The sequence below is a fragment of the Channa argus genome, chromosome 4 (assembly GCF_033026475.1).
Source record: "Channa argus isolate prfri chromosome 4, Channa argus male v1.0, whole genome shotgun sequence".
Classification (NCBI taxonomy): Eukaryota; Metazoa; Chordata; class Actinopteri; order Anabantiformes; family Channidae; genus Channa; species Channa argus.
In genome coordinates this window covers 16,945,311-16,969,317 of record NC_090200.1, presented here as the reverse complement: position 1 = coordinate 16,969,317, position 24,007 = coordinate 16,945,311, and the positions used below count along the sequence as shown (strand labels likewise).

Here is a 24,007-nt window from a genome sequence, read left to right as displayed (position 1 = left end):
AATAACTTTACCTTGTAGATGATAGACTTGGCATTAAGAAAAAACAGCTCAATAGTGGCATTGTCCTTCAGGTAAGATATACTTTCTATGTAGAACCTGAAAACGCAGAACGTAACGTCTTAGTATATTTGCAGAAGTAAGGGCAACATGACCATTAGCTGATCTTAATTACTATGAGCAATCCTATAAGCAGATCAGTGATTATGTACTATGTATTTGTTTCAAAGACAAAAATAACGACAGATTATGCAGATGTGATAGAAATGGTGCAATGTCCAGTACGACCAAAAGGGGGCACACCATACCAGAGGCTAACTATTTACAAACATCTTTTTAACATACTCCTAAACCAATTCTCTCCCTCGCTATGGTGCCTGGAAATTGTCCATCATTAGTGAGCACATTCCACAATGTGTAAACACACACACACGAATTGAATGTGCGAATGATGCACCTCACACATTGTCTCTCTCTTTGCAATATCAGCAGTGTGTAGTGGTTTCACATATACATACAGAGCTAACACACACACTCTCACACACATTGTCACATACTGAAAAGAGAAGCACAGTAACCCACTTCTGGCAGATCGGTAAGCAGGGAACTAACATAATAATGCCATCTAAATTTAGCTCATGAATGCATGCAGAGCCAGAGGGCAGCTATGGTAGCACACTTAGAAACCCCAGATTGTTAAGTTTCTCTCTGGTTAAAACACACAACAAAGATGCTACATAGTTTTAGTTGTCGAATGTCCTCAAACCCTCCAACCCAAAGTGTGTATAATGTGACTTAAACACGTGCCTATGAACACACATCAATAAATGTGTCGATTTGTGTGCATATGACAGTGTATACATATCGAGTGAGAGGGATCGTAACAGGATCAATACTAGAGAGCTTAAACCATGTTACTCATTGAGCTGCAAGAGAAAACGAGAGAAGCTTTGCCAATATTCAGTTTGAACATTTAATTAAATCTGTGTTCATAAGACATGCACACAGTGCCAGCAGAAAGCGAGAAGGCAAAAACACACCTACTGACTCAGCAGGAGGTGGGTATGTGCCTTGCATTGACTGGGAACACACACATCACCCAAAAATCACATAAGCATGCAATGGCATGCCGTGTGTGCACCTGCTCAGACACACACACATCCAGACACAAAAAAACTTCTATTGTGCTACTAAAATATGTTTGAACTGATAATGGATTCAGGCCTGGACTGAACTCATTGTTGTTCCATTATAGCCCTGAATCTTTGGGTGTGTGTATGTGCACACGCAAGAGAGAGTGGGTCAGTGGAGACCCAGGGTGACATTAGGAGAGATTGAGGTTAGAGATTGGGCTGAATTGCAGGAAAGAGGGAGGGATGGAACCTCCAAATGGTGTCAAAGTTCAAAGCATAACAGCACTGCCTCCACATTGTCAAACATTTATTAGTCTATGTAAAGTGTACAGTGACCCTCTGACCAAACAACCACCACCACGGACACACACACATAGTTATTTATATGGCCCTCAAGCTGACCAAAGGACAGGAACATTTAAATAATATTTTTATAGCACTTATCAAAAAAAGTACAGAGTGCTGTACAATAAAAGGGAAAAATAAATAAAAATAAAATCAGGTTAAATATAAAATCAAAGAAAAGCACAAAATAAAAATGCATACAAAAACAAGGATCTCACATCTAAGGGAAGCTAAGGCAGGTTATTCCACAGTTTCGGAGCCATGATGAAAAATGCCCTATCCTCCTTGTTTTTAACCGGGAACAGACAACAATCCACTGTCTGATGGTCTTAAGTTTCGTAATTGCACATATATAATTAAAAGATCAGAAATATAGGATGGCGCAAAACCATATGCTTTTGAAGTAACCAATAAAATCTTAAAATTTATCCTAAGATGAAAAGGGAGCCAATGTAGAGATGCAAGACAAGGAGTAATGTGGCTGAACTTCCCGTTTCTAGTTAGGAGCTTAGCTGCTGAGTTTTCAACAATTTGTAGCCGTTTCAACTTCTTTTGGTGAAGTGAGTAAAATAGCCTATTGCAATAATCTAGATGATGATGGCATAATATTGAAATGAAATATTATGTCTGTGTATAACGTCACGCAGTGGAAGCATGTAGATTGAGAAAAGAATTGGGCCAAGTCTCGAACCCTGGGGAACTCCATACTCAGAGGGGGAGGGGGATGACATATAATTGTCAATAGAGACACACAATTTCCTATTAGACAAATATGAAGCATACCAGTTTAACACTATGCCCAATATACCCACCCAGTGCCTCACTCTATCCAAAAGAATATTATGATCTACTGTGTCAAATGCAGCACTTAAATCCAACAGCACTAGGATAGAGCATAAGCTAGAGTCAGTATTTATTAGAAGGTCATTTGTGACCCGTATAAGACTTGTCTCTGTGCTGTGGTTCTTGCGAAAACCTGATTGGAACTATTCGAAACTTATTTGTGTTCAAAACTGTCAGCCACTGCTGTGTGACCAATTTTTCTAAAATTTTAGAGACAAACGGTAATTTAGAAATGTGGCGGTAGCTGTCCAGTATAGAAGGATCAAGACTAGGTTTCTTTAAAATGGGCTGTATGCAGCCAAGTTTAAAATAATCCGGAACACAACCAGTACTCAGTCATTTGTTCAATATGATAAGCATGGTGATAAGTATGGTGCTATGCAGTCACACTTCCAGTAAAGATTTTGTTGGAATAATGTCAAGTGGACTAGTAGATGCTTTCATATGAGATATTGTATCGAGTAGGTTAGACAGTGTAATGGGGAGAAATAGTTCAGGGAGCTCGATAAGGACAGACCACATCCAGAAATGAAGGATTTTGAGTGGTCGACCCTTAATTTTCTCCACTTTGGAAACAAAGTGTGATAAAAACTTATTGCAATCAGCAACACATGTGGCAGAGGCATGAAGGGGTAGAGGGTTAAACCAGCCTTTCGACAGTATGAAATAGAAATCTGGTCTTTTGACGATTGGCATAGATGAGTTGTGAGAAATAAGAGGCTCTGGCATCCTTCACCATCCTATTAAAAAATAATATGTTTTCTTTCATTATAATAAAATGTACTGTAAGACCAGAATTCTTCCATTTATGCTCAGCCCTTCTACATAATTGTTTACAATTTCCTATGTTCTCATTTATCTATCGTTGCTTCCTGGTCAATGGATCAGGTCTGTTTCTTAAAGGAGCTATAAATCAGTCAATAAGATTAGACATTTATTTAAATCACTGATTTGTAATTTTTTTTAACATTTAAGTAACTACATAACACATTATGGCACCACATAAAAGAACTCTAGGCTAGCTCAGTATTTGTGTAATATGTGTGCAATACATCCATATGTATTCTTAGCATGGCTCAACATGGCATATGTGGTAAAAAGGCGATGAAGTGAGCATATAAAAAAGGAATGAACGAGTAAGAGACTTCACAGGAGTAAATACAGGACTGGACTGGACTTGCTGGCAAAAGCTAAAAGGGATAAAAGGACAGATACTTGCTCTTAGACCACTAAGTAATAACCTATTCACTGGCGTATTGTGTTTTGTGTTGTTGAGCTTCCTTCATGTGTGTTAGTTTTGGTTTTTGATTATACACAAGTTGACAGGAGTTTAGCTGCTTGAGATAAGCGAAATGTAGAAAACTTTTTAAAAAACATCTTAGGACACTGGAACTGGTAAAAAAAAAAAGCTCTTTCATTAGTTGGATATGTATGTTGTATTGCTCGACACTTAAGTTTCACTTTTTGTCAAGGTAATCCAAGTATTGTATGGGTATATTAGTTGGATTGTTGTTCTGTTTTTTTGTGTAGAAATTTTGATCAGTGCATGGCAAGAAAACTGTTGTATGAAGTATGCAAATGTACTTCAAGATATAACTTTGTTATAATGCAGAGTTCTGTTCTTGGTAAACATGCACATTGTATTGGACAAAAATGTGAGATTATATCACAGCAGTGTTGCCATCACAGCTCACTTAATAGGGTTAACACCAGAGCTATGTCTTGAAAATTTAGAAATTTAGCACACAGATGCTTCACTGTATTGTTCCTTCCCTTGGAGTGCAAAACAAGCTTTAAATGAAACAGGTAGGTCTGCTGTTTATTAAAAGCAGTCTGTAATCTGTAAAGGTCTGGTTTACAGTGGTGCCAAAGGCATACTAGACTTTATCATCCTAAAAATTTGCATTGCACAGTTAAAAAATAACATTATTCAGACAAAGTAAAAACCAGGGAGTCTAATCGATCCTAATGGAACACCTTTATAAACCAATGGAAACATGCTTTGAAACCATCTGCAAAAACGTTTGAGGTCTACCATAAACCAGTTATAGGCAGAAATATAAAAGGAGTATCAAAAACCTGGGACAGATTGTTAAGTGAGTGCAGCACGGTGTTGCATTTTATAGAGACATTTTGTAAATGTCATTAATGAGAGACATTGTTATTGCCTTTCAAGATACTACCGAATGATGCTAGCAAAGTCCCAGGCCTTGGCATGGAAATGACATTATTGAAATACTGTATGGTGGTAAACACCTTTGGACACAAAATAAAGCATTTCCCTTTCAAACTCATATTGAGTGTGTGCTTCTGGGCAGGCTATTGACCCACACGTGCAAACAAAACATGTTCATATTTCTTAACATATACCCACATAATCCAGTGCCTTTGTGTGAGTCAGGAGCATTATATACATCACTGGAGACATTGTATTAGCAGCACAAATGGCCGAGAGAAGAATGAGGGACTGTGGGGTTATTTTATGACCCTGTCACCACAGGAGTTTTTGTTTGCAAACAGTTGGCCTTTCACTGATGATATGACTCCAACAGAGCAACAATGAGAGTAAGAGCACACTACAAGGCACGTGCGTCATCATAGGTTGCAGAATATTTCCTACTCTGCTTAGCATTACGTTGACAAGTGAACCTTGTTCAAATCCGTCACAAAGTCCTTCTATATAAAAATGCACAGCACTAACACATACAAGAAGAAATGATAAGGCTCCTGTCCCTCTGGGAGAGCAGTTTGCTGTCTTGTTTGGAATAAGGCAATGTGTATTCACCGTGAAGCTATTTGATGGGATTTGCATGTACTGCATACTGATGAGGACTAAGAGACTCATGATTGGCTGAGAGGCCCCATGGCAGGAGTTGAACACAGGGGTCAAAGCAATTTCACAGGAGCCTGTCATAACTAACCTTGTTAATCTATCCCTATTACCACATGACTGCATGTGCATACACAAACACATATACAGACACACTTTCTCGCACACACAACTCTCTCTAAAGGTATGTGTAATTGAGGTGATTCAATTAAGGAAGAAATACTCACCTGACACAGAAGTAGAGGACAATGGGACCAGACTTCTTGGGAAACTCATGTTCTAATACCCTGCGGTCTAACTGCAGCCAACTAAAATGGCCCCTGGTGAGACAAAGCAACAAAACAATCAATCAGTGCTCATATTCAGACACACACAAGGACAAAAACTTCATATTGTGACAGTTATCATTTCTTGTACTTTTCCCCCCATCCTTTCTTTTCGGTCCCACTCGCCAACAGAGAGGAAAAAATGCAGAGACAGCTCGTCACCCTGGTAACCCCACATGGTCTCCTGAGCAACATCTCTCTCTTAAAATTGCCCTTTTTGTGTCTCTCAGTCTCTCCCCACACAGCTTCTTTGATGACTGAACCATCAGAGCTGAGGCATGTGCTCTCTCCAGGCACATGTAGCAAATCAACACAACACAGAATTAGCCCTGAGGGACTCAGACTACAAAGCTGATATTGCTGTGCTGGACTGACATTGGCTACAGCATATGTCACAATAAATGTCACAGAGCAGTGGCCAGTCTTGCTTGTGATCAGCGGGTGCATGAGGTGAAACAAAAAAGACACACAGAGACATTGGCAGTGTTTGCCTGTATGTAAATCATTTGTATGTTTGCATGAATAGTTTCTAGACTGTCATGCTGTTGTGATGCTTCCATCATTCTAGGTCACAAGACACAAGAAAACAAATTTGAATTTCATATTTGCATTTAAGGCACAGTAACAAGCCATCTGGAAGATAAAATTTAAAGTATCATCTTACATCACAACTTCCTATAGCTAGGGACTTTATAACATTACTTTATAGTCTGATATTTCTAAAAGATCACACATCATTGTTTTAACCAGAATGATGGCTGGTAACTTACGTTTCGTCAGTGTATGCAATTCCAAAGTACTCCTTTTCCTTAAGGTTGAAGTGAGAGGCCACAAGGTCCAGCAAATCCTTAGCCATCAGCTTGGGCTGCAATGAATCAGATTAGTATAACAGTTGTAGTTATCAGTTTTAACTTGTATTGTTTACAAAAGTGTTATCAAACTGTGGTATACCTGGAAACAGAAGGCCTCATGTGCCAGAGCTATGTCTGTTATCAGCTATTGATTTAGTGCAGTGACTAAGCATTCTGGCAGACACTAGGAAAATGAGTAAAGAGCAAGAAAGAAGGAGGCAAATGAGAGAGAGCATGTGCAAGAAAGATGAACGGAGTGTTGCTGACAGTGCAGGGCATTGAGCTGCCCTTCCCCTCACTGCCTCTCTAATTTCTGCCTCTTTGACCCAGACCTCTACTGCAGAGTCATGGCTTTGGACTGAACCACTGTACTGCAGGGAAAAAGCTGCAACTAGCTAACTTGATTGCACATTAAAACTGTGCAGTACTGTCAAAGCTCCAGTGCATGTTATGACAAGCCTCATTCATCACAATGGTCAAATCATGCAAAGCATCTTAAAGCCAGGCAGAGGCTGGGGACTGCAGCCATATGTTGCTGGTTTGTGACATCCTGAGTAATGGCACGCCCCACCCTGAGGTTAACCATGGGTGTGCCTCGCTGCCTACATATGCATTACACATACACACAAATCAGCATGCACATATGCATACAAGGGCCCATATACAGCATGCACACTGCCTACTCACAATATACAGGAGGAACACATGCCCTGCACTACTGTGTACAGGACACACACACACAGACACACACACACACACACACACACAGCTTCGATATATTGCCGTAGTGAGCACATTTGCAATAATCTCCCCCTTGAGGTCTTTTACTATCTGCTAACTGCACAGTTACAACTTCAGTGACAGAAGCTACTGAGAGCTATTTAAAGAGAAGGAGGTGATGTCATGCAAACAGCAAGTGCGTGTGCACACACACACACACACGCACACACACACACACTCACAGACACACACACACTTACATACACAGACTCACATCTCCAATGACCTAGATCTCATATAAGCACAATGCCTACAGTGATCCTGCTACACAGAAAGCCTCTGGAGAATAGAAGCAATAAAGAAAGCTTGAGAAAAATCTAACATATAGGTTGATGTGGCCTCTGAAATCTCAGTGTTTCTGCTGCATGCCAGATTATAGTGTTAAATAGAAACAATAGGGTTGCTGTAATGTAGCCTTAATATATTATGGACACTACAGTGATTAGAACTGACTTATGTTTAAGTCCTGAAGTGTCTGACAAAAATTCCTACTCACTGACAAATGCTCTGACTGGTTCTGTTTTTTCTCAGCCATGCACAAGAGCAACACAAGGCCTCTTTGAATTGGTCAAAACATTTTAGATGTGGAAATTTTGGGTCTGGTAGGAGACTATCTTTAAAGTATTAGCTGTAATATATGTTTTGATTCAGTCTAAGACACAGTGGTGGTCTCTCATTACAAAACAGCAGTCAACTATGTTGGCAACAATATCAATCAAACATCATCTGTGCCACCACAGCAAAAAGAACAAAATACAAGGAATGGAGACACATGGACACATAAAATAAACCAGTGGAAAGATGATATGTAGATAAAATAAACCCCTGTTAAACATCAGAGGGGAATGACTTAAGATGAAAAGGAACAAGGAAAAGTGTGTAAGCTTAGGATGAACTCCTTGCCTGACATTGTTATCAAGCAGACAGTAAAAATCACATGGGTTCCACTGGATAGTATAATTGAATTTAGTGCTCTCTTCAGTTAGACCTGCTTCATATGCAAACACTCATCCTGACAGCTTATCTGTGAGATGGCAGACACCTAACAGAAGCATAATAATGCTGTAGTAGATATGAATAGTGATACAGACAGTGAATAATATGTTATATATTAGATGATGTGGCACACTAAACACGTACACAGACAAACACTCCAGACATATGCAGGCAAAGCAGACACACCTTATATACTGTACATATACACACAGTATGGAACCCTCTATCAGACAGTAAAGTGCTCTGCTAGCTTAGAAAGCATTACTACTAATAGACGTTTAGTCTGCGCTTTCTCAGCATCACAGGTAATTAACAGTCTACGAATTATAGGGAGGTGTATGTGAGGAGGAGATGCGCAAAAGCGAACCCACAGTCAAGTGACAAACACACAACAGTGGCTTACTTGGCTTGCTGGCAGTAAGTCACAGCCCAATCTCTGCAAACAGTTAAGTCAGGTCCTCGATGCCTTCAGGGTTTGTTCAGATTTATGGGAGTGTCAGTCTTTCGAATCCAATGATGTTTTTTAGCCACAATCTTCTGAATAATGTTATTTTTTCCCACTCTAAGAATCTGGTTTTAATAATATAACTGCTTACAGTACTACTATGTACTGCAAGCAGTACTAGCATGTTATATCTACTATAAATTCTTTTTATGTAGATTTGTACCGTAGCATTTTCACTCCATGTCAAACCTTGAAATGGTTCACATAAACATCACACCTAACCTGAATATCCGATTTACTCTTTACTGTACACCCCTCTAGCCTAAGGGAGTGATAGAGTCTTTGGTGGTTAGCTTCCATCTTTACAACCTGGTCAATAGGTGTGTTGACCTACTAGCACATAGTTCTCTGCCAATGGTGCGTTGCTCCATAAACAAACCACAGAGGACACACTATCAAAGGAAGGAGGAAGGGGATAAGGAAGCGGGAAAAGATGAACAACACTTCTGGGATTGAGCAGCTACAAGTCAGTGACAGAAGTGAGATCCAGCTTTTCTGGGCCTTGCTGGCTCATGCACTTGGCATGGTGACAGGGACTGAAATGAAGACCTCAAAAAGACAGAATAGACCACAGTGATTTTAAATGATCACTGAAGAAATAAAAATAGTATGAAGTGGGTGATACTGGAAATCTGTCTTAATATTTCAAACAGACAACTGTTTGGACTGCTTATGAATTATGGTTATCCCCTTAAGAAATCCCTTTTTGCAAATGACTGCTTCTTATTTTAGTGGAAAACCAAGAATAACATTTGATTCTCTGTGGTTTAACTAACAAGTCACTGGCATATTGTAAAAATGCCCAACAGAGAGAAGCTAGGACAGAAAAAGAGAGACAGACAGAGAAAGACTATTCTGATATATATGACATAATAACGTCCCTCTCCCAGCTTTTCTGTCATGCCTTTCTTCTTGCTAATACCACTGCCAAACTGTAAAAATACAATTTGCTACCATTGTGTATATTATGACATAAGAAACAATTGTGCTATTTTCACAAACAATGTATCGTCAAATGTGTGTAAAATTATTTAACACAAAGCAAAGATGGAGAACAAGTGGCTGTGACAACAAATGCATGAGCTACAGGGCTGCTTCACATGTGTTAGAAAATTTACAAGAAGCCGGAGCCAGGGGAAAGGCAGGTAAAGGCAAGCACAGAGCTGAGTGAAAAAACAAGACATGGGAGTGAAGAGTGGTAAGTCCGAGGCATGGAGGGAGAGGAGCAGAAATAAGTGCCAATTTGAAGGAGAGGATCAGTTCTGGCAGTGTAATCAAATCAGAAAGTCAGCAGACCTATCCTCGGCTCCCCCCTCCATTTTCTCTTCTCTCTTCCAATCCCTCCAGTGTCATCTCCTGTCTCTTCATTCTTCATCCTTCTCTCTTCACCTCAAACTCCCGAGCTTCTGTGTCAGTCTCTGCTTGCTCCTCTCCCCTTGTTAAAGAGCAATTACCTTCTTTGTCCTTTTCTCTTTCTAGTGGTATCGGGTAATGGTCAGACCCAGGAGGAGCTGGGGCGGTTAGAAAGAGCCTCTAACAAAAATGCTTTGTTCTGCCAAACCATGAACATGGGATGTACAATATAACAGATAGCAGAGCAGCTGACAAGAGCAGACCTTTTAAAAGGCAAAGGAGAGAGAGACTAGGTTGTCATGGGTCTTCCTGCTGCCATTAGGCATTACTGCGGAAAGGGAAATCTGAAGGCAGAAAGTACAGAGAGGGGCAGCAAGCTGTGTGGAGGACAAGGTGCAGCATATTCATATCGACAAACACAGGTAGGTAGATTTGTACATACGTAGGTAGATAGATTGACAGGCAGATAGATATATATGGATGCTAAGGAATCAAGAGGAGTGAAGAATGACCAGTGAAGCATGAATTAGGAGATGTAAGAATTCTTGCTTAGAACATCATTAGGACTGAAGTCAGTGTCTTGACACATAGCTTCTGCCAGGAGAGCAAATCAGGCCAAGGTCTGTTGCACACATCCTGTTTGTGCTTTGTGTGTGCGCTGTGTGTGTGTGTGTGTGTGTGTGTGTGTGTGTGTGTGTGTGTGTGTGTGTGTGTGTGTGAAGATCAGGTGAGCATCAAGAAAGCGCAAAGTCACCTACTACTGACCAAATTTCCCTCTGTCAGCAGGACGCCAGACATCACTTCTCATTTGTTCTATGGAAACAAAAGACTGCAAAGAGAGAGGGTACGACAAATGGAGGGGGGGGCCCACCTGTACAAGGAGTTCCAGCTTTCGTTCGTCCAGGAGATGGACTTGACATCGCCTTCCCTCTGTCATCTATGAAACAAAAAATAAAAAGACAACGGAGGAAAGTTAACATGTGCAATTATAAAGAGATATTACATGTTATACCAATGTAGATCAAAAGCAAAAGTTTTGTATGAGTCCTCATATATACACAAATCATGTAAGAAACATATATGTCCACATGATAGAGTACAGTATAAGAAATATGCAGTGTCACAGTTTGGGCTGTGCATGTCCAAGTGGTATCTCAGTGGAGTCTTAAAAAGGTTAGCTTAACTGACTACACACAATGGGCCAACAAAGACAATGTCCTGCACTGCTCTCTTCCTCACGGACATTTCTAGCATTCCTTCTTAAGCAGGAAATCCATTATCCATCAGTGGACATAACTGTGAGTGAAGCTGCTTGCTGACAATATGTGACCTTTGTGTTCGTGATACTAGTTCACAGCACGGAGATGCAAAAAGCAAAACAAAATAAAATAAAAACTCTTATCTGTCAAACAAGTTCTGACCTCAACTTCAAACCAGGTACAATAATAATAGAATGAACAGTTGGAGATATGTGCCCCACACACACAGGTTAGACCAAACATCTCACAATATTGACAAGGCCGAATCCTTTCTCAAACCTTCGAAATAAAATTCAAACAAATACAAGGCTAAGGTTTAAAAATGCACCGCAGAAAAAACCGACATACAAACTGTGCCAGAGTGTCCGTGTTTGTTTGTGTGCATGTGTCTCCTGGTGTTTTCAGCACATGTGGAGATTCTCCACAATTTAACAGGAAGTCGGGACCCTGAGGAACACAAACACCCATTGGCTCCTCCCTCACTTCCCCACATCTGGCAAATGGGGGGGAGTCGGACTATCTGTGTGTGTGGGTATGTGATGGGATGTGGTGGAGGGGTAAGAAATGTTGGAGAAGGTTGTGGGGAAAGATGTAGACCTACATCCTCATTGTTAGAAATTCCGTAAATGCCACAGACATGAGCACAAGTGTCACAGGTTTGTAACTCTTCACCGCAGGGATCATACTGTCCACCTGAGGCTCCTGCAGTCTGGTAAGGGAGAAGGGAGTGTCCACGACATTACACACATCTACTCTCTCACCTCTCATGCCAGCTTACACTGAGGTGGCAGATTAGAGGTGAGACTTTAGCAGAGAGTTGTAGATGCCAGAGAAAGAGGAGGCAAAATAAAAGACAGAGTTGTACCTCAGTATTCATCCTTGTGTGAAGTCTGATGAATGATTACTAGTGTGTGTGTGTGTGTGCGCCATTCAGCTACTTAGCTACTTTAAAGAGTTGGGTTCACCCTCCCACTCACCATTGATCTCCTGTGGTTTGACAGCTTACAATGAGTGCACCTGTGCACACAATTACACACACACACACACACACACACACACACACACACACACACGCACCCTTACATTTTCCAATGTTGCCCTTTGTTTTCACCTCCCTCTCTACAGACTAGGAATTACATTAGTTTTCCAAAACTATACCTGTTTATCATATATATTACCATAGCAAGCAAAAGGACAGTGATGTGATCATTCCTTCTATTCCTTATAACCTAACATAAGAAATCATGCATTATAAACGTATACATTTAGTTGTGACATGAAACAAAGATTGCAGCAAACTTACAGACTGTTTGCACATATATTGTTTTTAAAATATTTCTCTGGCTAATCTTCTTTCTTCATTATAAAGCAGAAGAGCAAAGAAGTCAAGATACTGACCTAACAACTTACTTTATCTTAAGTATCTTGTCTGCAGGATACTTTAACCTGCAATGCAGACACACACTCCCTGGCACTCTGCTTGAGGCACCTGGGAATAGTGCAAACCTTAACGTCAAGGTAACAAATCACTGCCTGGAGGCTAAAATTAGCCAGCCCAATCTAGCAGAAACAGAAGCTTATCGAGTTTTAGTCATAAAATTCACTTTTCTGTGTTGGACACCATTGAACCAAATTTAATAAAGTTACTATTAAAAGTTTCTTGTTATTAAACAGTGTTGAGAAAACTAAAAAAAACTATTAAATTTCACCATGTGAAATTTCACCATCTGAAATTTTAGAGATACGTTTATTTAACACTGAACACTCAGTGATTGTGCAGCATCACATTAAGCTCTGTAGAGATTAGAGCGTAGTGCACCAGACAGAACATGTGACACTCTAAATCACAGTGTCCCGGGTGTGATTCATGCTGTATGTCCTCCACCAACATTTCTGACCCATTACTAGTCGGGTTTGAGCTGGCTAACCTGCATCCTCGGGCCTGACTCATTGGCAACAAAGTGTCTCTCTCTGAAGGATGAATACGACGGATGTAACCAATCGCTATGGTGTAATAAAGCAGCCGCGGTTCCATCATTTCTCTGGAGCTCACACCACAAATACAGACGCAAACACAAGCGGACAGTCCACGCTGATGCTTGTTCAGCGCTGGCGGCAGCTGTAATCTTATTATTAGTTAGTTACCTTGCAGACAAACGCTCTCTCCGAGGCTCTCACAGAAAAAAACCGGCTCCAAGGGTCAGGAAAAAATGCTTTTAAAAGCCTGAATTATTAATCCCAGAACGAAACGAGTCGTGGTGCTGCAAGAAATTCATCCAAAAACACCCCATTTCCCGGCCGACCTAGGGGAGGAGGCACATGAGCATCCATGTTAGTGACCATTAGTTAGTTACATGCGACGCAGCTCGCCGTGTCTCATTCCCCGTATCCTCTACGCACCACAGCGCTGTTCTCGCTCATATCCCCGGCGTGCAGCCCAGAGGTAACTCGGTGCTCACCAACAGCGACCATGAAGCGCTTTTCCAGGCTTCTGTCATCACTCCTTCTGAGGAAGAGAGCTTCTCACGGGTCTGGTCCCGGTCGACCAACCCCCGCCCCTCCTCCTCTCCTCCACCGGCACCGTGCGCAAACGGTGTGTGAACGTGCGGACAGCAGGGGACCGTACCAACGGTCAGACACCGAGGGGGACCACCGGAAGGAGCAGCTAACGCTCCAGAGTATTCCAGGCTGCCTTTACTTGCCGGCTATGTGTCTCGCTGTCATCGGAGTTGCTTCGAAAACACGGGAATAATGGAGGCAAGATGTGGGGGCGGGGAGGGGAGGAGATGAGGAGAAATTTTCTGCAGCAGCTCGCAGCCATGAGAAACTGCAGACCTCTCTCTCTCTCGCTCAGTGTGCGTACAAACCCAAACAGACATCAGTGTCTGCAGACCCTGCTGATAACTAACAATGAACAGTGATCTCAGTCTGCCTACTCTATGAAATTAGCTGCACCTTCAGAAATGCTCTTTATGTGGGAGGAACTGCGCTGTCCTCATATGACTTAGTGACAATAAATGATTACAGTACACCCAGGTTATACTCTTTTGTTACTATATAACAAAGTTGGACCTCTACATCCCTGGTTTGCGCTCTCCTTCTCCTCGCTTGTCACTTCCTCTCTGCACTTTCAAACATAAACCTCCTCCCTCTCAGGTTTGGCTTGCTTGAATGAGTATTGGCCTGGCCTCCACTGCAGCCGTTGCAAAAAACTCTCTTTTTTTCATATGCCCTAAATTGGGAACTAGTGCTTACCTTACACAGCAGGAGCAGCAGCCGTTGAAACCACAAGCAACATGTCCAGTTTTTGGTACCATAAATAGTTACTAATGTGTGCCATGAATGTAGGGATAACCTACTGTCTATAAAGTCTTTGAATGACTTGGCAAGCATAAGCTTGTCTGTTTGCTTTATTATATTACAACATGAGAAATCCTCGTGTAATGACAACAGTGTTTGTTTGCATGTAGCACATATACAGCATGCATAAATATTCAGTTTGCCTTAAGATAACATGACAGCATCAGTTGTACTTGACACTTCTTTGAGCAAAATACAGTTGCAAAGTATTTGATATGACACAAGAAATGCATAATCCTACATTTGCAGGATCAGTCAGCATTACTAGAAATGCTCCAGACATTAAGCAATGCAAAGGTGCAACAGAAAATTGTGCTTTGCTTTGCCGTCGTGCCTCTGCCATAGTTCAGGCTGCAAGCCTACAAATCAGCTTAGTTTGCTGAATGTGGAAGGTCACATGAGAAATGAGGAGGTGTATCCTTTCCCCTCCTGCTAGATTTTTCTGTTTCTGGATATTTTTGGCCTGTTCCAGACACCGGAAACTGGCCTGTCCAACTTAAACATCTCCAGATGACTCTTTCTTTGGCTTTAATACATACACCAGTCCCTCATTTTCTTTTTCAGTTTAAATTGATACCTCCCTCATTGGATCGTGTCCTCTGTTTGCCATCATTTGCATGTTGTTTGACCAATCCAGGAAAAGAAGAGATAAGGGGACAATGCATGCAGTGGAGCTAAAGCTGACACAAACAGAAGGTGAGAGCAAAAAAAGAAAAAAAAACAAGCAGAAGGAAGATTGTGAATACTTGAACAACACGTGTTTATGAGTTATGCTTCCTGTTTTGAATAGATACTGAATGAGTTGCTCCAGAGAAGCTGAATGAGAAGAGCAGGATTCACAAAATAAGAAAGCAAGTAAAAGGAAGGAAGCAAAGCAGGATGGAACAGTAAGAAACAGCTGTGATTCAGTGAGCCACTCTTCAGTACTGGTGCCCCTTAAACCCTCTATACCCTGTCACCTTTAGCGACCTACAAACAGTGTTGCCAAGGGGCACAAGGTGAAAAACACTTGTAGGTGTGACATGACTGGGCCCTGAACGAGCCTCGTTATAGAGCCTGTGGGCTTCCATTCTGGGCTGAGGTGTGGTTGTCATGAATTGCTGATCTGGTGCATTTCATAGAGTAAAGATCCAAAGGGGAAAGATCTGGATGGGGCATGTGGGTTTAACAGGTGGCGGGTATTAGAGTCAGGTTTTAGGGTCGAGCATGGGAAGAGGGTGGATGGTCTTGCACTGGAAAAGCTAACCTATATTGGTGGAGTGTGACATAAACAGTATGAACGGTTAATTGAAGCAAGATGGAGAATCTCTTTAACCCTGACTGTGGGACGCTGCGGTAGGCATTTAAGACAGAAACAAACACAAATACACAGACTCCATGTTCTCGCCCTCTTGTCTTGCGCTGTCTGTCTTTGTCTGCATCCCTCCAACATTTATGGAGACTAAACAAATGCATACTCTTAAACATGCCACTTCGAGAACAAGCGTAGCCTGACACAAGCAGTCCAATGATGATTTATGATGCTGAGATCATTATAGCTGAATAAGCTTTATGACTCGTTGTCACTTTTAATGTAACACTATCTGCATATGGTGGAGATTATATTACAACGAGATTCAGCAGTACTCTAGCGTTTCAGTTCAGTGGGTTATTGAAAACTTGATGGAAAAATAATAGCGAGGCCAAATCCCATTTTTATCTCCATCTAGTGCTTTACGTTGCAAGAGAGTGAGTTGGAGCAGGGAGGGTCATGGAAAGGCAGCCAGGAATGTCTAGAGGAACGACTGACCGGTAGAGGTCTGTTTTGTTGGTTCAATTGTGTATATGTGTGTGAGTCTGAGGGCATGTTTTTTATGTGAGTGGGTGAGAGCTCCACCCTCCTTGCCTGTGAGTGACTTTGGGACTGAAATGTGGTTCCAGTCAGGGCGTTTTTTTAAAATCAGAAACACACTGGCACTTCAAACAAACTGCAGATATTTTTGTATCCAACTCTGCTTTGTTCTTTAACTGCACAGTCCCATTCCTACACTTTACCCAAAACCTTTCTCCTTTCTTTACATGTTTAAGCACAACTTTGACAAAAAACTGATGGAAATGCTTATTCATTTTAAATACTGCATATGCACTTTTAGTGGGAATATTTGTGTGGGTTGTTTCAAAGACGTTGGAAATCATGCATTACAGTAGATTCTTGTTAAGTTGTACTGGATGCATTGTTAGATGTAATACGTTTGCTGCCATATGGGATTTGCACTTTGTTAAATAATATGTGTGTGAAATAAAGAAAAGTAAATATAGTGAAAATAACTGTTGTCATAACTAAAACAGTTTCACCTTGTTCTTGATGAATTAATTTCTGAAATTCTTCTGTTCATTCTTTTCCCCAAATCCTAAATTAATAAAATGCTTTTGTGAATCCCCAGCATTACTATGTCACTACTGTATGCAGGCAACAGTGAGTAGCGGAGTGTTATCTCAGGACTGTGAGTAGAATCTCTTATTAGCTGCCAACTAATAACGTATCCATGCAAAAGACTGCTAATGGACCCTTCTACTCTCTGTTTCATATCAGCGTCCTTCCTCTTTCCTCATTTGTTTCATTCTTTTCTCGTCCTCTTTCAGTCCATGATGTACACGTTTTCTTTTGTTTATATTTATGCTAAAACTGTGTGGCAAAAAATGGGGTCACATACTGTACATGTACATGTGCACACAGGCACAGGCCTGAAGTTATATTTAATACAGAACGCACTAAAACAGGCCCACAGCAAATGTCTCCCTTGATGACATGTAGGCAAATAAAAGCCTTTCAAGAACACAGGGTGATGATACTGCGCCACTGTGTGTCAGTATGAGAGCAAGTCACCACTGGCCGCTGTGGTTAGTCTGCAAACAGATCATCCCTCTTGCATGCTACACCAAATATTTAAATGTGTTTGCACATGATGCTCACCCATGTCAATTTTAATTTGTTTGTACAAGGATGCTTCTAATTTAAAATAGTCAATTTTTTCCACTTTGCCAACTTCGCAAAGTAGGGACAAGCTGACTTTTTTTTTTTGGTCAACTTTCCCTTTTTATCCCTTTCATTACACATTCCTTGAATACCAGTCCAAAGGGAACACTTACAGTAGTTGATAAAGCTAAAGTACAACAGCTGTGTTGCTCCATGCATGTATTTTGGCAAGAGCTACTAAAAATGTGGCCGTATATCTAGCCTATATGTTTTGGATGAAATGTATCCAAGGTTCATTCTGAAGTAGCTTCTGAGAAAGGACTGAGGGGGGAAAGAGCATCAATAGACTAACAGGAAAACCAGAGACATTCATGACTAATGGTACAAGTGATGTCATATCTTCAGGACTTTTATTTCAATGAAACACAGTCTTACGGATCACGGGGGTTTATCTGCAAGAATCTGGGTCACTGTGAGGCTACGTGTGTGAGCATTTGTGTGTGAATCATTCACAGGGGAAGGATCTTTTACCCCTGCACCTCTTCTCTTCATTTATAATTTAGACTGTGAGAAATCATTGTTGTCCTGAGTGGCCCTGTGTTCAGTGATACTCCTGGCAGTACATACAGTATAGTGCTAGGTATTTGGCAGTGCATGTGACTAATTGTATTTTGTATATATAGAAATCTAAATGTTATGTGTGCATACATCCTCTCATAGTCCAACTATAAACCTATATAAATAAATCATCATACTTCTTATTTTCTTTCTCTGTCACTTCTTCTCGTTTGTTATAGGCAGATAAGCAACACCATTCACATGCACACAAACACACCCATCCTAAACTCAAGGGCACTTTGTACAGCAGAATAGTTGAACTCCAGTGGCCTCTGTCTCCTGTCCTGTGACTGGATAGAATACCAAACACTCTAATCATTTAGTATGCTGAATATTTAACAGTCCTGTCAGCAACCAATGTGTGTGTGTGTGTGTGTGTGTGTGTGTGTGTGTGTGTGTGTGTGTGTGTGTGTGTGTGTGTGTGTGTGTGTGTGTGTGAGAGACAGTCCTGGCTGTATTCTGCCGGCCTATTAAACATGTACCCTGAGACCAGAACAGCATGGGGAGGAGAAAAGGGGTTTTGGATAAAAAGTACCAAAACCCTCATTCTTCTTTGCTAATTTTGCCCCTGTGTGTGTGCGTGTCCCCACCAGGGATTCTAAAGACCCTCCAAGCTAATTAGGGAGACAGCCACAGAGTGATATTCATCATTCAGGATACCAGCTTTATAAAAGCTCAGTAACTTTGCATCCACAAAATGACTCTTGAGTTTAGAAAACACATTGTCTTTAGCTGAGTGACATAGACACAGCCTGTACACACACACACACACACACAAACACACACACACACAGGCACATAAATGTTAGACCAGCCTCACTATTCGGTGCTCTCCAGTCTAAGATGCAAACAAACGTTGTCATGACAACTTTCTAAAACTCTTCTAGTCTTGCCATACACACTCTGCCAAAAATGTACGGCACAGAATGAGGTGCTGTAAACAACACAAAGACACTGTAACAGGCAAAGGGAACACTTTGCTCTACAAAGATGGAAACACTCTATCTTCCTCACCCCCTCACTCTTCCTTCATATACTCCTCTTTAGGCCATGCTGGCTCAAATGATGCAAGATTAGTTAAACACAGAAGCAGGTCTATAAAAGAAAAGCACAAACATGCCTCTATTGTAAAGATAGAAAAGGATACTGTAGAAAACTGAAGCAAAGAGATGAGTAAAGATGTAGTGAACACAGTGCAGCATTTGCATTTACCCCTGGATCCATTCTGACATACTATAATGATACATGAAGGGGAGAAAAAGAGCTATAAGCCCCTGTCTGGTCCACCTCCACTTCTACAGTGACCTGCACTCCTTTACTATGCACTTGATTCCTCTGAACCAGAGTAATGAAAAATGACCCAGCTCATCTGCAGGGAGAGCTCTTTGGCAAGTGTATGTGAGATCTGTGTGTGCATGTCAGTATGTGCGTTCAATTCCTCTTGTCCAAAGGGAATCCCATCATTGAGAAGGTATTGAATGTCTCCTATTTGGCCATTTCACCTAAGGGAGACCTAGAATGTGAGTGTAGGAGGTCGAAATTGTTTGCTCAGTAAATAAAAAGCACCTGATCACTGTTAAAGAAGAGAAGTAGGTTAAATTTTTTTAGCTTTAGTTGATTATTTATTTGGACTAACACAGAGGTTAGTCCAGTGGGTATGCATACAGAGGCAGAGTTTGACGGCATTTGTTGTATTAGTAATAAAACAAACAGAGTTCTCCAGCTTTCACAATTATTTAAAATAATGACTCATATGACTTATTAAACCGTAACCGTAGAAAATCAAAATGATGAAGGAAACATACCATATGTGGTCAGCTTATGACTGCTGGTAGGATTCTGAATATTTCAGTTTATGAAATGATGGCAATTCCTCATTATTCTTAACACACAAAGTTAACACACATACACACAAAACCTCTGCTCGGTAAACACATGTGGACACATTGTCAGATTAGAGAATCCCTACATCCAAGAGGAGGGATTTCCTCAGACATTCACCAGATTCCCCTAGTAATCCTCTGAGATTACCATTCTATACTGAGGCCCTAACCTCTGAACTTATAACATTATAAGCCCCTATATCCCCACCACTAATACCACAGTTAACACTATCACTTCACTAAACAGACAAGGACCACCTCCAAAACCTTATATCATGTGTGCTCTGGCGTCCAAGGTGTGGCTTTGGGTGCAGCTAAGACACACTTATAGGATTTACAGGGTTAACAGACAGACTTATCAAGTAGGCTGCTCAACATTGGCCCAGTAAAACACTAGCCAGATCTTGCAAATTGTGTTATCTTGTTTAACATCTTTAACATCTGAGTCATCTCCAACTGACATCTAGGAAAGTGGTCATATTTGGCAATTCTTTCGGTTGTTTGGAGTGCCTCTATCGTGGTTATTTTTAGTGTCATGCAGCAATAATAGATTAATTTCTTTTTGGCCGCGTAAAAATACCACCCTGTCTTCAGTCAGCACTATTCCCTAAATACTGTAAGAGATAAGTCTTTAGGCATTACTGAGTGGTATGTGTGTGACAAAGTGGGTGTGTGAGTCTGTGGATGTCTGTAATTAATCAAGTCAGTGGCTCTCCAATCAAGCAGCATGCCACATTACCAGTGAAATTACATTCGGCCATGGCAAAGAAGCTTATGCTGTGCAGCAACTAAAACATGGCAACAGAGGGAGGAGCGGTGTGCTGCTTTAAATGTTTATCATGTAACAAGGATGCAAATCACATAAATTCACATTTATATTAACAAAATATGAAACGCAGATAACATTTTGATGTGGTTTCCACACTTGAACTACTGATGAACAAGCAGGGTGCCGTCACACATTTACACTGGGTATTTGATAAACCTGGGAATGGAGCAGTGGAAATGTTTTCCAGATGAACTATGCAAATAAGACTTTATTCCCAGGGAGACACTGTAAACGGCTTCAACCACCAAGAAAATCTACAGAGAGGTGTTTGTGGATTAGTGTGTGTGCCCAAGCAGGAATATCAAACACAAACAGGCCTCCAGCTAGTTGCAAACTATTTAGAAAATTACAAAAAATAAACAAAGCACTTGAAATTTTTGAGACAATGTCTGTCCTGGTCCCCTACCCCTCCCCCTGCCAAAATAATCTTCGTTGGTTCTGGGAAAAGATTTTCTCACATACAGATTCTGACTTTGGCAATAAGAATGAAAATGGCTGCCAAACAAGGAGAGTGATCTGAATTCTTCAGTAGGAAGTCACAAGTTCAACCTCCTATCCAACATTTACTTGGCTGGAAATAAGGAAAAAGGTAATTGGATAGGAATTAGCTATGACAGGCAGATTTTCTATTCTGGATATTCGCCTGCCTGTCAGGAGTTCATTTATTGACATCTGATTCAGAGGAACATGAGAACAAACCGGTGATAAATTGAACATGAGAGTCAGAGAGACTCAAAGCATTGAGCTGAGTACAATCATGGCCTGATTCAGGGGAGCTGCTGGCACAAACGGTGGACTCTTCTTCCAAATAATCCACTCGCTATAAAACACTATGGTCTGATTGAAAGCACACACAGTTTATCAGAGCACAAACAAAAGGAACCAGCTCCTAGACAGAGGGAGGATTGTGTATTCTGGGCTCTTTAGGGTTGTGATGTTTCTCTGCTTTGTATCATAGTGGACTGGATAGAGGAGTTCAGTGAGAACAAACTGGCCTGAGTTTCAGTCTGTAACATGATGCAGTACAGCCTACAAGCTAACACAGCAGTGAGCTGAAATGAATATGTATGATAGATGTGACATAATGCAAGATTTTAAATATGTATACAACTTTTCAGTAAGATTGCGTTGCTGGGAGACAGCTTGGATCTAAATTATTTGCCATCTAGGATAAACAGCTTTCTGTCAGCTACAGTTATTAGAAAGCTGTATAACAGGAAATAAACCATCTACATAGGGTGCTTCTCTTGTCAAGTGGGAAATGATCTACAGTGCTGCTGAATGCAGCAGGCATGGGTTCTGCTTAACAGCATGTCACTTCACATTCTTAAGAACAAAATGATGGCTTGTAGTGAGTGTTAGAAATTGCAGGACAACAGTGTTTTCAGGTGCCACTGAGGGGAAGTCCAAGCACCTGTGTTTGCTATCGTCCTCAGCCCTGCTTCTTCCCCCATGCAGGATATCCTGCCTTTGGGAGGGGGTGGAGTAGTAAGAAGGGGGGCAGCTGAAATCAAGGCCAGTGGAAAGCAACATGAGAAATGACAAACAATTACCCACAGACAGTCTAACACAGTACAGCAGAGCCCTGGCCTCAAACGCCTGTTGGTATCAACCCTATTTAAAAGGGTCACACCACCAGAGGAAAATGTGTGACTGGAGGCTGTTGAGTCAATATTACTCAGACTGATGTATGAAAGTGTGAACACGCAGCTGCATTCTCTCATGAGAGGGCTAAGACCCTCTCTTTGTGAGAAACATTTCACAAATATGCTGGTTAAGTAAAGCATCAGCTCACTCAAGTATGCGAATCCACGCGACATGCAGACCACCTTTAACATAAACCCAAGCGAGTGTGACATATGTGTCAGTCAAATATCTGGTCTCGTGTCTAAATATAAGAGGCTGCTCGTGATGGATGCCTTCCTCAGTGAGAAATTGGAGCTAAATGAAGAATGAAGAAGTAATGTAAGTATGGAAAAAGCCACAATAGAGTCAGAAAGAAAAAAAGAGAAATTTTGGAGCAGGTTCAGGTTGGAGCACTGGATTGGAAATGTATTTTTATTTCTGGAGGAAAGAAGAATGTTGGAAAAATTGGAGAAACTGAGAACTGATAAAATATGTAGACACATTTAAACCTTCCTCTTTCTCTGTTCTCTCTCTCCATTGTGTGCAAGTGTGTCTATGTCTGTGTGTGTGTGCCAGCTGTGTGAAGCTGGGTATCTCATTAACAGTAATAAAGGAAGTGGGGCAGAGAGGCAGTGCAGTGAGTCAGGGATATCCCCATCCTGCAGCCTGACACACTGACTTTGCCTTTGTAAATCCCTCCACTATTAACTGCTCCACCTTGGACAGTCCCACTTCATACATTGTTTGTAGCTCATTCAAGTGTTAAAAAAAGCTTTGTTTGAGTTTCACTTTAGTGCCTTTTTCAGATGGTTGTGTGAGGCTCAATCAGGAGGGGCTGTGAAGGACAGTTTTCTTAGGGAGGTCTGGTGTATTTTTTCAGTTTCCTCTGATTGTGTTACCCTCCCTCAGGATGCTTCAATGTAGGAGCTACATAAAAACATGTTTGAAGACAAAAGTTATAATCGCAGTCCAACTTATTGCCCATATAAATTCGAGAAAAAAGACAGGAACATCTATACAGTTTGTTAACATTTTTACAAGTTTTTGTTGCTGCATAATGATTTATTCTGTGTATAGTTATATATTCTTGCAACAGGTCTGATCAAACTGTCTATGTGAGGCTGTTGGTTTGCCCTACTAGTGCCAGCTGCATTTAGGGCAGGTGAGATGCTTGGGGAATACTAATGGCTCCATGAAAGCCTCAAGAGAGCCCATCCAGACATGGGGAAGCGAATACTGATCAACCACTTTGCTGAATCACAGCTACACAAAGGTAAGGCACAAAAAGTTTCAGTTGCTTTTCTTGAAGTGACTAAAATAATCCAAGCCAGTGAAACTTTTGTTTTAAAGGAAACGGAGACATTTAACGTGTCAAAAGTTACCAGGAAGTCAGATCAAAAGTGTAAGACAACGGGTGCAGGGTAATGAGACAGTCCTAAAAAACTGTCTGTGTGCATTTTGTGTGCGAGCACGCTACTTCTACATATCCATAGAGACACTCAGCGGTTAACAGCTTA

The 24,007-nt window shown here is 41.1% G+C and overlaps 1 protein-coding gene across 12 annotated transcripts in view; it reads right to left on the bottom strand.

Annotated features, from left to right (window-relative positions):
- The window catches only part of frmd4a (FERM domain containing 4A), a 95,847-nt gene that overhangs the window by 23,782 nt on the left and 48,058 nt on the right, over positions 1-24,007 (bottom strand). For 11 of the 12 annotated variants that reach the window (XM_067500086.1, XM_067500087.1, XM_067500085.1 and 8 more), the window contains exons 2-5: positions 10,831-10,896; positions 6,245-6,339; positions 5,376-5,468; positions 12-96 (exon numbers count right to left, since the gene is read on the bottom strand). In XM_067500086.1, coding sequence (XP_067356187.1) covers positions 12-96; positions 5,376-5,468; positions 6,245-6,339; positions 10,831-10,896 — 339 coding nt within the window. Of the gene's footprint in view, positions 1-11; positions 97-5,375; positions 5,469-6,244; positions 6,340-10,830; positions 10,897-13,363; positions 13,522-13,618; positions 13,952-24,007 lie in introns of those variants that run through there. The other variant, XM_067500089.1, reaches the window with a different exon arrangement.